Here is a 13,754-nt window from a genome sequence, read left to right as displayed (position 1 = left end):
TTCAATCTGTTCATCATATAAAGTGATTGTGAATAGTGAAGGTTTTATGTTTTGTATTCAATGCAATGACATACAGTTTTATTTCTGCCCAAATACATTTTTGTGGTCACTGTATGTCTCTGATCTCTATGAAAGACTCTAGCATCAGCTTTTGCCATTGTGTTTTTGTCCGTTTTGCATTATGAGAGGTCCATGAATCCCAGCTTACGTGTCCGTGCCATGTGTGGGTTATTACTGGAAAGACGCTTGGCGCGTGTCACTGCTTCTAACCGCTGGATGCTGAGCTCAGCTCTTCACCAGTGAGCTGCAGCGCTGAGATCATGTGTGTGTATAATATATTATTACAGGCTAAATCTGCTGGGCTCAAACTGTGATATAAGTCTGACTGATGTGAGGTGATAACAGGGCAGTTCATCATGTAGTTAATGAGACATAGGGCTAAAAATAAATGATTTACTACACTCGATTTATTCACTGCTCACCAGTTAGTTGATGATCAGTGAATTCTAATTCATTGTGCTCAAACATGTTCCAAAACAACAACAACAATTTATTTTTTTTGTATTTATTCTGTGCTGTTGTAGAGAGGTGTGCTATTACTTTTTAATATAAACAACCACATACCTAGAGAACGGGTGAAGCTGGGTAAAAAAACATCACATGGACTTAAGGCCTCATTATACTTCTGCGTCGGACCTACGCCGGAGCCTATACGCCGTAGGCAACGTGTTGGTTTTAATTTATACTTCTGTGTCGTTGTCCGCGTTGACGCGCACCTAGGGAGCATGTGAAACCCCGAGGGAGGGGTTCTGGCAGACCAATCACCGCGCTTGTGTCCGCGTAGAATTGACGCGTTGTTACATTTTTGGAGAGGTGCACGTCAGGGTACGCCGTAGGGTAGCGCGCTACACACAGCCTACGACGTAGCTACGGCGGCAGTTCGACGCAGAAGTATAAAACAGGCTTTACACTGAAGGAGAGACCCGTGTCATGTCTAGAATCAGAATATCCAACGCTATCTCACGACGAATTTGTATGAGTGATTAAAAGGTATCTAAATTGAACGAATTCGTGCGACCTCATTCGTAAGAATTTGTACGATTTGTCTAAACCCACGTGATGGGTAGGTTTAGGGTCGTATGAATTTGTACGAATTAGCCACCTCGTAAAATGCTTTGAGATCGGGTTGGAATATCACAGGCCCTACACCTGGCATTATAGGGATCGTTCACCCAAAAATGAAAATTCTGTCATCATTTACTCACCCTTAAGTTGTTCTAAACCTGTATGAGTTTCTTTCTTCTGTTGAACACAAAAGAAGATGTTTTGAAGAATTTCGGTTACCAGAAAGTTGATGGACACCATTGACTTCTATAGTCAACGGGGACCATCATTACCAACATTCTTCAAAATATCTTCTTTTGTGTTTCACAACATTTATTTCCATCAAGAGGTGAATCCATTTTTGGTCAAGATCTTGTATTGACAATGCACTCTGTATATGGATATTGACAATTCAGCACTCTGTAAGGTCTCTAACAGGCACATCCCAAAGACTTTCAATGAATTTAAGGTCTGGACTGGTCTGTGTGTGTGCGTGTGTGCGTGTGTGTGTGTGTGTGTGTGTGTGTGTGTGTGTGTGTGTGTGTGTGTGTGTGTGTGTGTGTGTGTGTGTGTGTGTGTGTGTGTGTGTGTGTGTGTGTGTGTGTGTGTGTGACTAAAAATCTTTTTTAAATCATAATTATAGTTTTTTTTTTTTTTTTTTTTTTTTGTATATGTTTCTCTTTTGACACTACAAAACATAAGAATACTTTACATAAGTGTCTGAGTTACTCTATTATGTTTTGACTTGGTCCTCATTAGGATCGGAGGCAATAGTGTAAAATTTCAGTAATATTACCTAACTACTTTTACATGTTTAGAGGGTTGCTAGATATTGTTTACAAGCCTATAAGTCAAAGTAGACCCAATTATATTCATGCCTCTAGAAATGTTTTTTTTTCACCTCTAAAAATTCAAAGAAAGGATACTGTTAGCAATGAAAGATGTGTGTCCCATTTAAATTTAAACTTGTTTTTAAAGCATTGGCTCTCTCATCTTCATGCTTGGCCGTTTTGAAAAAAGGCAAAGCCCCTCTGAAGAAATTAAAGTCTCCCATTAGTAAGACAGATATACAGGGTCAGCAAACCGTTGTCTTCACTTCTCTTTTTTCCTCTTTGTCAGCATATTTGTGTGTCAAGTTTATTTGAGGATCTGCCTCTAACGCAAAACTTTTCTCCTTTTTTCCCCTTTTCTCTCTCTCCCTCCACACATGCCTCCCCCTTTCCCTCTTTCCCCCTTCTTCTCTTGCTTCCTTCTGTCACTCTCCCCCTCTTTTCCCTCTCTGTTTCTCTGAAAGGAGGAAGTAGTATGGTTTATTCAGGGCTCAGGTTTCAGAGCTGTGAGTGTGTGTGTGTGTGTGTGTGTGTGTGTGTGTGTGTGTGTGTGTGTGTGTGTGTGTGTTTTACTGGCTCTCAAGAAGAGAAGGAGAGAACTGCTTCTGTAAACGTCATTGCTGTGATGAAGATTAGACCAAAATGGAAAACAGTCCATCTGCTCATTTCCTCTTTTGTAACACCAGTGCCTAGCAAAGACGTAACCCGTTTGTAACTCTCAAATTGATCTGCTTGTGGAGAGATGTGCTTTTACTTTAAGCAATCAGACTTAAAATGTGGAATACAAATCTTGCACTGAAAGAGGATTTGAGTCCTATCTATAGACATCACATTATCACTTGAGGGTGAGGAACCGGGTCAGAAATCAACCACTTAGTAATGGCCCAAAAACTATAACAACCACAGCAATCAAGATGTCAAGATGTCATTTCCTAAAAGCACTTCACCATACAGTAAACTGACAGTACCTTGTTAGTCCAGGAATACAAATTATTACACAAATATATAAAAACACAAATGTATAAAGAACAGTTTTTTTTTTTGTTTATTACAATTTAAAAGATAATTGCAACTTTTTATCTCACAATTCTGACTTATTTGTGAGATATAAAGTTGCAATTGTGAGATATGAACTTGCAATTCTGATTTTTTCTCACAATGGCAAGTTTATATCCCGCAAATCGGACTTTTTTTTCCACAAAATTCTGAATTTGTGTGTGTTTTTTTTCACACAAATCTGATTTTTTTTTCAGAATTGTGAGATAAAGTTAGTAAAGTCCAATTCTGAGGTAAAAAAGACGCATTTTTATCTCACAATTCTGACTTTATAACTCGAAATTGCAAGTTTATATCACACAATTCTAAGAAAGAAAGTAAGAATTGCAAGATGTAAACTTGCAATTGCGAGGAAAAAAAATAAATCTGAATTTTTTCTTCTTTTTTTTTATTCAATGGTGGAAACAAGCATCCATAGATTTTCATATACATACTGAGCAAATTAAATAAATAAATAATAATAATAATAATAAAATAGATTATTTTATATACCATTTAGGGCTTAAATACAAAAAATATGTACCTTGTTTTGGTCTTTAAAAAAATGGTACCATTCACTCCCATTATAAAGCTTGGAAGAGTCAGGATATATTTTTTTTAATATAACTGTGTTTGGCTGAAAGAAGAAAGTCATAGACACTTAGCCGCTTGAGGGTGAATAAATTCTGGGATAGTTTTCATTTTTGGGCGAACTAACCCTTTAAATAGTGCATATCACTAGTTTTTCTTAAAGTGACACTGTCCAACAGCTACATCCATAAGTAAAGTTACAGTGGGAGTCAGAGTCTTTCTCTTGCTCTTCTCTGAGCTTTTTGAGTTTTAACAGACGATAAATCTCGCATCTTGTTTTCATGCGTGTTCACGAATCGGTCTGAATAAACAAAATGATGGTGTTTAATGGGAAGACTAATTAAAAAGTAAGTAAACAACTCACCCACTTAGATATCACTGCTTTATGTCACGTCAAAATCAAACTTAAAATGGCCTGAAAACATTACTGTGGGTTTTTTTTAGTGAGAGATCAGAATCAGCTTGATGAAATGAAAGGTACATCTCTGAGTCTGTGACAGTGTTTACTGAGCTTGATGACTGATGATCCAAAAATAAGTTGAATATTAAAAATAACATCTGAACATTAGTTGACAAATAAAATGTATTGTTTAAATTGTTACTGGCTTTAGTTATTATTTTGGAATATACGTACAAATTGCTTAAACCATGAGATTTTTTTGATTGGTTTTAATAAATAGAACATTAATTACATTGTTAATGTAAAAAAATGCAAAATAGAATTGCATTTGCTTTTTTATGCAATGTAAAGTAATATGTGACAACATTAAGTGTAACTGGGACATGAATTTAAATTTGATTAAAAAAAACACATAAAAAAACTCATTTCAGAACACCACTGCACGCCACTGGGTGTATAGAAATGTATACACAATTATGAAAATGTATAAAGAAAAGTGTTTTTGTACTTTTGTTGTAAACAAGTAATTTTAAATATTTTTCAAATGGATAAAAAAAACGAATGAAAAAAAAGAAAAGAAAAGGAGCCCCTTTTAGATCAAATATACCCAAAGCAGTTTCTCCTAGTGGTGGACCTGTGATCTCGCTGCGCTTCCAGTATCTCATATAGCCACAGTCTGGATTCATTAAAAAGTGTCAGTATCTTTAAAGCTATGTCTACATCCTGTTCCTCTTTCACACCCCCTCTTCTCTCCCTCTCACTCTCTCTCTCCCTCTCGGCTTCAACCATTTCACGGAGCATGTGGTTTTCATTAGGAGAGTTGGATTAGAGCACAAGGGCAGATCTGCAATGGTGGCAATCCACACTCCTCTCCTTCTCTGCCTTCCCTCCATTATCTCATATACGATCAGCTTCGGCCATTCACTGCACGTGTGACCGTCCAGCCTGATGATGTCACCACAGCCGCTGCTGCGAATCTACCCTCAACATCTAAATATATAAACCTGATCTGAACTTCCCATAATCCTCTACTCTGGAGGTTAGAACTTCTAATCATAGATCTGACTACAAGAGAAGCCTAAAATCATGGTTTAACTGAGTCTGTGTTGCCAGAAATAAGTAATCGCCATCATTTTTTGGTGATGAAAGTTGAAACAAAATGCAAGCGTGCGCGTGCGTGTGTGTGTGTCTATGCCCTGAGGATCCAGACGTCCAGGATCAAACAGTGCTTGTTTTGGAAACAGGGGGAAGCACTACCTAAATGCTGAGTTTGGAGAAAAACAACGGAGAGGGAGGGGAAAAAAGAGAAGAGAAAAAAAGAGGAGAAGATGAGAGCCCGAAGGATCCGGTGGAGGAAATGGCTCCTGCTCATTATGTGTGCTGCTGGAGAACAGCATGCTGGGAAACGGATGGCATTAATGCATGTGTGTGTGTGTGTGCAGCAGATCTTACGTGTGTGTTGACGTGTGTACAGGGATAGTGCCGTTCTCGTTTAGGAGAGAAAGAGCTCATAAAAAGTGTTTTTGATGTTTAGTCAGAAGCGTGTGACTGATACTCATGTGTGTCTGAGTCTCAAGACAAAACTGATGACAAATGAACTTTATGAACAATATGAATATATGGTTTAAAAACAGGATATTGCATGATTTAACCCTATAAAGCCTAATGTATCATATTTGGCCTCTAAATTTTCAATAATTCAACTCCCATTGCAAATCAAGTTTATTGGCTAAATTTACAGACTTGAATGAACAAATCAAACAAAAGTAATTGAAATAGCTCAACGCAACAAATGTTTCAAGTGGTTTCCCCAAATTCAACTGAAATGCAACTTTTAATGACTTCTGCAGTCTCAAAATTATTCAGCCCACTGAATGACTCCCTAGAGTGACTGCAAAAGACCTACAGCAAGACTTGGTGGCAACAGGCACTGAGGTTTCAGCTTGCACAAGGTGCGTATTAAACACATGTGGTTTTCATGCAAGAACTCCAAGACGTACACATACTGACCCAAAAGCACAAGAAAAGTCGGCTCCAATTTGATAAAAATCATATATAAATAAGTCACAGAGGTTTTGGGATTCTGTTCTGTGGAGCGATAAACAAAACTGGAACTTTTCGGCCCTATGGATCAGCAGTATGTCTGGAGGAAGAAGAATGAAGCACATGCTGAAAAGAACTGGAAGCATGGTGGGGCTCGGTGATGCTCTGCGGCTGCTTTACATCCTCTGGCACTGGAAACCTGCAGCGTGTGGAAGGCAAGATGGATTCACTGTAGTATTAGGAAATCCTAGGAGAAAACGTCATGCCATCGGTGAGGAAGCTGAAGCTTGGACCTTCCAACAGGACAATGATCCCAAGCATACCTCAAATTCCACCAAGGCATGGTTACAGAAGTCGTACTGGAAGAGTCTACAGTGGCCATCAGTCACCTGACTTGAACCCCATAGAAAATCTCTGGTGGGATTTGAAGAAGGCGTTTGCAGCACACAAACCCAAGAACATTACTGAACTGGAGGCCAATGCTCATGAGAAATGGGATAAGATTCCTCAGAAACGCTGCCAGAAGCTGGTGTCTGGTTAAACATCTCGTTTGCAGCAGGTCATAACAGCAAAAGGATGTTCTACTAAGTACTAAAAATGCTTGCCATGAAGGGGTTGTATAATTTTGAGACAGCAGAAGTCATTAAAAGTTATTCTCAGTTAAATTTGGGGAAACCACTTGAAACATTTGTTGTTTTGGCCATATAAATATAATATATCAGCAACTGCACTAAATTTAAATTTGCTCAGTTTGGGCCTCAGAATAAAGTAGTAAGTAAATAGTTATCAACTATATAAAATTGCATCATGGTAAGATATGACAACATTTTATTTCTATCATTAGATATTTCAGTGTTGAAACCCAGCACTTATGTTTAAAAGTGCAATTCAGCAATTTCTCAAAAAAAAAAATCCTGTCGTAACTGGCGTGCAATGAATTATGGTGTAGGCAAGGCTGTTGTATTCTTCACTGCACGGGAAACGAAGGCCCCATTTGAAGGAGCCTTTAAATCGGGACAATGAAATGCGCCCTTAAAAGAATGCAGCTTCTGAATTGGGACGCAGCTGTTGTCTAAAACTGGAGATAAACGCACCCCTATTCTCCTGCAATCAAAAATGGCAGCACAGCTGAAAGGCTTGTTTGAGCTGCGCCCTCTACTGTGCAAGCGTGAAAATATACATTTTCTTCTCTCTTTTATTGCAAGCCCAGTCCAGATGAGGACACAAAAGTAACGTGACGCATTGCTCTCCATAAAAAGTAATTATCAATGCAATTAGTTACTTTTTAAGGGTGTAACACAATATTGTAATGCATTACTTTTAGAAGTAACTTTCCTCAACACTGCTGATGACCAGCTATGATGGATTTTCTACAGGGAAACCAAGTCAAAAGTTCACAATGAAAAGTCAGAGATCTCAATATGAACGCAAACATTTCTCATAAATGATCTGAGTTGTGCTCACATTAATTGTATAGCTCTGTATATCAACAATCATCCAACTTGTGTCTATTTTTGTTTCTCCTAAGGGATTTTAGAAACAAAATCTGAGAAAAGCATGATAATTGAATAAAACATGTCTAAAAAGTCCATTAAGTTTCCTGAACAAGTTTCAAGCAACACAACGATCCTCTAGGACAACAGTCATGCTGAAACTCAAGTCTCAGCCCAATCGCTTAGTCACATCTTCGGAGAATTACATTGCGCTGAGTGTCTCGCCTGCAGATATTTTGATTTTCAGGTGCAGGGAGGAAATCTGGGTCTTTTTAGAGGGAGACGACTGTGTCATCTGACACATCAGTGTCTGACCACAGCTGTAGAGACAGACAGACAGTCCGGGCCCCAGCTCTGCCTGTGGATGATAGACCATGATGGTTTCACTGCTGCATTCCTATGGAGAATGGTTTATTTTCATTGGAAACATAATTGTCTGTGGCAAGAGTTTTGGAAGCGCTTTTACCCAAAACACTACCAAAAGTCCATCCTGTACCATGGTCGCCCTCTGTAGGTGACCTAAAATCAACACACCCCTCCCTTTAATGAATCGTATTATACAAGTGCAGTGAAACAGAATGTTCCCGTACAGAAGTCATTCAACAGAGTATGTATATAGTTTGCTACTGTACATAAATACACAGAAAAAGGAGCTTATACCAGATGTGGGCAGAGTTGACATTACAGGTTACATGCACTGCCTTGACCCTGGGTGATGTACATCCACATCTCATATATAAAAAATACAATAAAGAATTATTATGATGATAGTGCTGATTGAGATGTATTTGATTATTTATTTCATGATTGGTATTATAAATAATTTTTAAATGTTAAAATATCAAAAGTAATTAATATCAAAATAATATTTATGAATTAATATTTAACAGAAAAAAAACTGGAGTATATTAGATAAGATATACAAGATAACAAAATTTAAATCTTGCAGGATTTTTTTTCAGGTCAAAACAGAAGAAACAAGTATTGTTTGCTCAAACTGTAATTGTTTACAAATAATCATAACAATACATTGTATTACATAATTATTTCATATTTCATATCCAAAGGTTCAATGTATGAGGTGTTACTTAAAAGATTCTGTCTCTTGAACCATAATCGGTAATATTAAATCTCAAATTTTGCAAATCTTGCAATTTTGCAAATCATGACAAAATTCAGAAATGTCATGTTTTTATGGCTTCCATAATGTTACAATATTTACTTATTTTTATCCAAAGCAACTCATAGGTCATTTATTATACAGCATAAAAAGTATTATCATACATTTTGATATTTAAAGTGTCACATACATTAAACATTATAAAAGATACATTCAGATTTAGATTTTATTTATTTTTTTCATAAAAATAATCTATTATGTACTATTTAAATTTAATACTCACTGTTATACACCATCAATATGCTCTCTAACAAGTTAGCTAAAATGACCTTTTATGCAAGAAGAAGAAATTCATTATAATTATGTCTTTGTTGTTACCACCTGTTGCTCTAAAACCACATGCTTCTGGTGTAATAATTAAAAATCATATTACAACACAGCCACATGTAGCCATGTAGATTTTTTCCCCTTGGTGTTTAACAAGAATCATTTCTCATTAACTCGGTGTCTCTACAGAATGTGTAACCTCAAAAAGATCAAAGTTAATAATAATACAAAATAATAATAATAATAATGAAGAATTTAAGGACTAACTTTTAACACTGCTTCATCAGAGTGTTATTGAAACAGCAGCAGGTGTTGTGTTCTGACTTCTCTGGTTATTCATCAGCAGACGGTGGGAGAATCCGACACAGACGCAGCTGTCCCGTGGCCTCAACCCCTTCATATTGACAAAAAAACTAATTTGGCAAATACATTTGACTATCAAATAAATAACATCTTTAAGTTCTTTAGGTATGAATTAGTTGACTTTAAATAAATCAATAATTTCCCCATACTAAAATTGTATTTCATTCCCCTGAACCAAAATCCAACAGATCGACCAATCAGGCTTTGCCACATGGTGGGGGACACCTATCAGAGAACCCATATCTGCTCTTACTGACCCTCGTTTCACCAAAAGACAGCAATCTTTTCAGATACAGTGAGTTCTCCCATCCCGAGTGCAGTATGTGGCTCACACTGGCGGCCCTTCTGACTCTGTGTGCCACAGGGAGAAGTGCTGAAAACAGTTCAGAAAGCAGTGCTGTGGAGGAAAAGCTTCTTATAGCCAGAGGAAAACTTATGGTGAGTGTTCAACGGAGTTTTTGCTCTAAAAAGTCACTTTCATGGTCCAGTGATGTGGCACAGACTGCGTAAATCTACGTTAGCATAGAAGCTAATGATGTTAAAATACATTTCATTATTATAATTCTGGGCAATACAAACACATACACTACTTTTCAAAAGTTTGGGCTCTATGAGATTTTTAATGTGTTTGAAATAAGTCTATTCTGCTCACCAAGCCTGCATTTATTTGATCAAATACAAAATACAGTAAAAACTGTAATATTGTGCAATATTATTACAATTTAAAAGAACTGTTTTCTACTTGAATACATTTAAAAAATTTAATTTATTCCGGTGATGCAAAGCTGAATTTTCAGCATCATTACTCCAGTCTTCAGTGTCACATGATACTTCAGAAATCATTCTAATATGCTGATTTGATACTCATCTCAAGAAACATCTCTTATTATTATTATCAATGCTGAAAACAGCGGCGCTGTTTAATACTTTTGAGGAAACTGTGCAGCTTTTTTTGCTGAATAGAAAGTTCAAGAAACATGATTTATTTGAAATAGAAATCTTTTCTAACATTATAAATGTCTTCACAGTCACTTTGAGCAATTTAATGCTTCCTTGCTGAACAGAAGTATTCATTTCTTTCCTTCAAGAAAAAAATCTTACTGACACCAAACTTTTGAGCAGTGGAGTGGATAGTTAAATTACATACTCTAACTGAAATAACTCTCGACACATAGGTAATGCATAATATGTCAGTAAATTAAATGCTGTACAAGCTATAATGTCATAAAGAACAGTTGATGACAAAGAATGAGTAAAAACACTTGTTTTCACCTTTTAGCCATTTAGTTGTAAATCCCTCTTTAATCCCCTCCCAGGCTCCCAGTGTAGTGGGATGATCCATAAAGAAGATGCCAGAGCTCTACAATTTCCTGATGGAGCGATCGGCACTGTAGTATCCTGACATTATAACTCTCATTTTCTTGTAATTCCTGTTTTCAGTTTAGTATGTGTATGTGACTATTGTCTTTTTATAGAGTGTCTAAAAAAATTTCCAAATGGCTTTGGTAACAGTATTTGACAGGGACGTGAATGTTAATGAAATCTTTACAGGCCCTCTGTGCTGTTTTCTGTGCTGCCATATGTTTAAACACTTCGAGGCTGGAGTCATGCACTTCATGGCCTCAGAGGTCATTTGCCTGGTGCCGTTAACCTTAACCTGCTGTTTAAAGTCATAACCTGGAGTATGATTCAGGAGAGGAAAAAAACCCACGGCTGATCTTCTACAACGATAAGGATGAGGAAGTGAAGGTAAGGACAACCTAATTATTTTACATGCAAGTGTAAGTTTTTGTTAGCCTGGCAAGCCAGACCTACATGAAGATGTTAGGTCTGGCAACTCACCATCGTCAGGGCTCAATCCGAGGGGCGGGATAAACGGCTGTCTTTCAAATTCGCTCTGCATGCAATAGGACAGCGCTTCAACCAACCAGAGCGTTTTCCCAACAGTGGAGCTAGTTGATAGATTAAACTTTTGCCGTATCTGGCTGGCAAAACTACGAACACATCTTCCTGTTTTAAGAATGACTTAAGTGCCGTTCTTTGTTCTTTTCTCAAAGAAAAGCTTAACTCCAAGTCCTCCAGAGTCACGGACAAAGCCGATTCGAAAGACCGCTGTTCGCCAGCAGCAGCAGCCATTCTTTGTTTTCAAGTAGCAGGGAATTCACGCGGAACCGTCACAACTCTGTCGTCATTATGTAAAGCCCGCCCACCGACTCTATACACGTTGTGATTGGCCTGACTAGAGTTTGGTTTTTCCAGCTCAAAAGTCAACGGAGAGTGGCTAGACTACACTGGCTGCAAAATAAATTTTGCTGCCGCTAGGGTGCGTCTAGATTTCTAGGCTAAGTTTTTGTCATTTTTTTCCACTGGACACATGCAGGAAGCCCTGAACCGCAACGTAAAAAAAAAAAAAATTCTAGCATTTCGAGATTGAAGTTGAAGCATTTCGAGAATAGTCAAAACATTTCGAGAATAAAGTCAAAACATTTCGAGAATAAAATCGACACATTACGAGAATAAAGTCGTAATATTTTGAGAATAAAGTAAAAATTACTAGAATACAGTCAACGGGTTTGAAAGCGGTTCAAAGCGTTGGAGGCGGTTTACAGTTTGAAAACGGGTCTCCGTGTAAACCACAAGAATGTGAATCTCTGAAGATGACGACGTCACGCACATGCGTATTAAGTGTTCAGTCTATAGTGTTTCATCGCCATCTAATGGCCTGGCAGCAGAATACAGCGTTTTTAATCGTTAATCCGTGTGAATGGGGACGTTTTGACAATGGTGTCGTCTGTATGCAGAAAACATTGTTGTCGTGTAAACGTACCCTTAGGCCCTGTTTACACGAGAACGGTCGCGGGTGAAAACGTAAAAATATTTTATCAGATGTGCCTTTCGTTTAGACGGCGATGGCGTTTATGGGGCTTAAAAACGCAAAAAAGTGAAACCACCCTCCAGAGTGGAAATCTTAAAAACGCTCCACCGTCGCGTTCCCGTCTAAAGGGTAAAAATGCAAAAGTCTGCGAGACTGCTAGGCTGTACGCAGGCGCGCGGACTTGGTGTTGTTGTGTGGCAGTGCTTCACATTGCCACCTAGCCGCCTGGAGTGCATACTACATCGAATTTCACACACTTTTGCGTCACCACATGACGCAAAAGTCATGTTTTGACTTGAATTGAATTTCCCCTAGCGCTCGTCTAAACGCAGAATAAAAAGTGATAACGCAACGCCAGTTTTGCGTTTTCTCTTCAGATCGTTTCCGTGTAAACATAGCCTTAGTTTACACGGAGATGATAAGGATGTCGTTTTCACAGCACACTACAACGCGAAAATGGCGTTTTCAAATTTATCCACTTGGGAGAGCGTTTTCAAAAAGCTCTGTCTTCGTTGACAAAAACAATGTGGACAGAAGGCCAAAACGGAGAGGAAAAAGATGCGTTTTCAAACAAAAATGTATTAGTGCAAACAACGCCTAGAAATTGAGGGTTAAAAACTCCGGAGTAGTATAGACGCCAGACCTAACCGTAGAAAAAGTTATGTATTTTAAAACAAAAATGCACTAGTGTAAACGTAGCCTGAGACGCACCACGCACACTTAGGACCGCACATGTGCATTGGCTGGTCTAGCCTGGAAAATGCAGGGTTTTTTTAATGATTTTAGACAGTTGTTGTCAGATTTCATTGGTGATTTCAAATATGAAATTTGACCATAAGCTTGCTGAGCAGCTTTGGAGAATTTGATGTTTCCCCATTCAAAGAGATAGGAGCTGTACTTGCATGACTGAAATAGCTGCCCAAGAGGCGTTTCAAAGATGGCCACCGTGAAATGACTTACCAGGAACTTTGGTATCTTTCACTCCTCTGACAGCAATTTTTGCCTACCTCAGGTTGTTCCAGTTAAGAAGATGAAGGCAGACGAGATCAGCAGCTTGCTGGATTCTCTGGGTTTCTATAAGAGGTCACAGAAAGGCGAGGAAGTCCCTGAGGAGTTCAAACATTTCCCTTTAAAAGCCCCTCGGGACGAACTGTGACACCCGCTGGTCAGCGCCGGTACTGCAGCCTGCCGTAAATGACGTCCAGGGTCTCAAAGTTCAGAAACAGAAACAGACTCTGGACTGACACACACATGGCTGGAGGCAGTTTGGCGCACCACTGTCCTAATCATAGAGATCTTACAATAAACTTTTTACATCTTTGGCTTGTCTCTCATTGTTTTGTTCTTTTCTCATTAAAATGCATGAACCTACTTGATTTTCACAAAGGAACACAATTAGCCTACAGAACAAACACACTGAAATATGGCCATTAAAGAAAATAGGTGGCAAGTCGTTGAAGCTGTCAGAATAAATGAGAAGCCTAATTTTTGAATTGTAGGAGTTTATTTTAAAACAAAGTCTCTTTTCAGACTGAGCTGTTAAAGAATAAACTCATTAATTATAATTGTATTA

The 13,754-nt window shown here is 38.1% G+C and overlaps 1 protein-coding gene across 1 annotated transcript; it reads left to right on the top strand.

The window, feature by feature from the left end:
* Positions 1-9,577: 9,577 nt before the first annotated feature.
* selenoe (selenoprotein e) lies at positions 9,578-13,503 on the top strand. The gene is made up of 4 exons (XM_084414603.1): positions 9,578-9,744; positions 10,623-10,699; positions 10,977-11,055; positions 13,194-13,503. The coding sequence occupies exons 1-4, from the start codon at positions 9,628-9,630 to the stop codon at positions 13,335-13,337; spliced, it is 417 nt and encodes a 138-aa protein (XP_084270729.1). The 5' UTR covers positions 9,578-9,627; the 3' UTR covers positions 13,338-13,503.
* Positions 13,504-13,754: the final 251 nt, after the last annotated feature.

This window comes from Rutilus rutilus, assembly GCF_951802725.1.
Source record: "Rutilus rutilus genome assembly, chromosome: 7".
NCBI lineage: Eukaryota > Metazoa > Chordata > Actinopteri > Cypriniformes > Leuciscidae > Rutilus > Rutilus rutilus.
The sequence above is the reverse complement of the archived record's forward strand: the minus strand, read 5'-3'. Positions and strand labels throughout refer to the sequence as shown.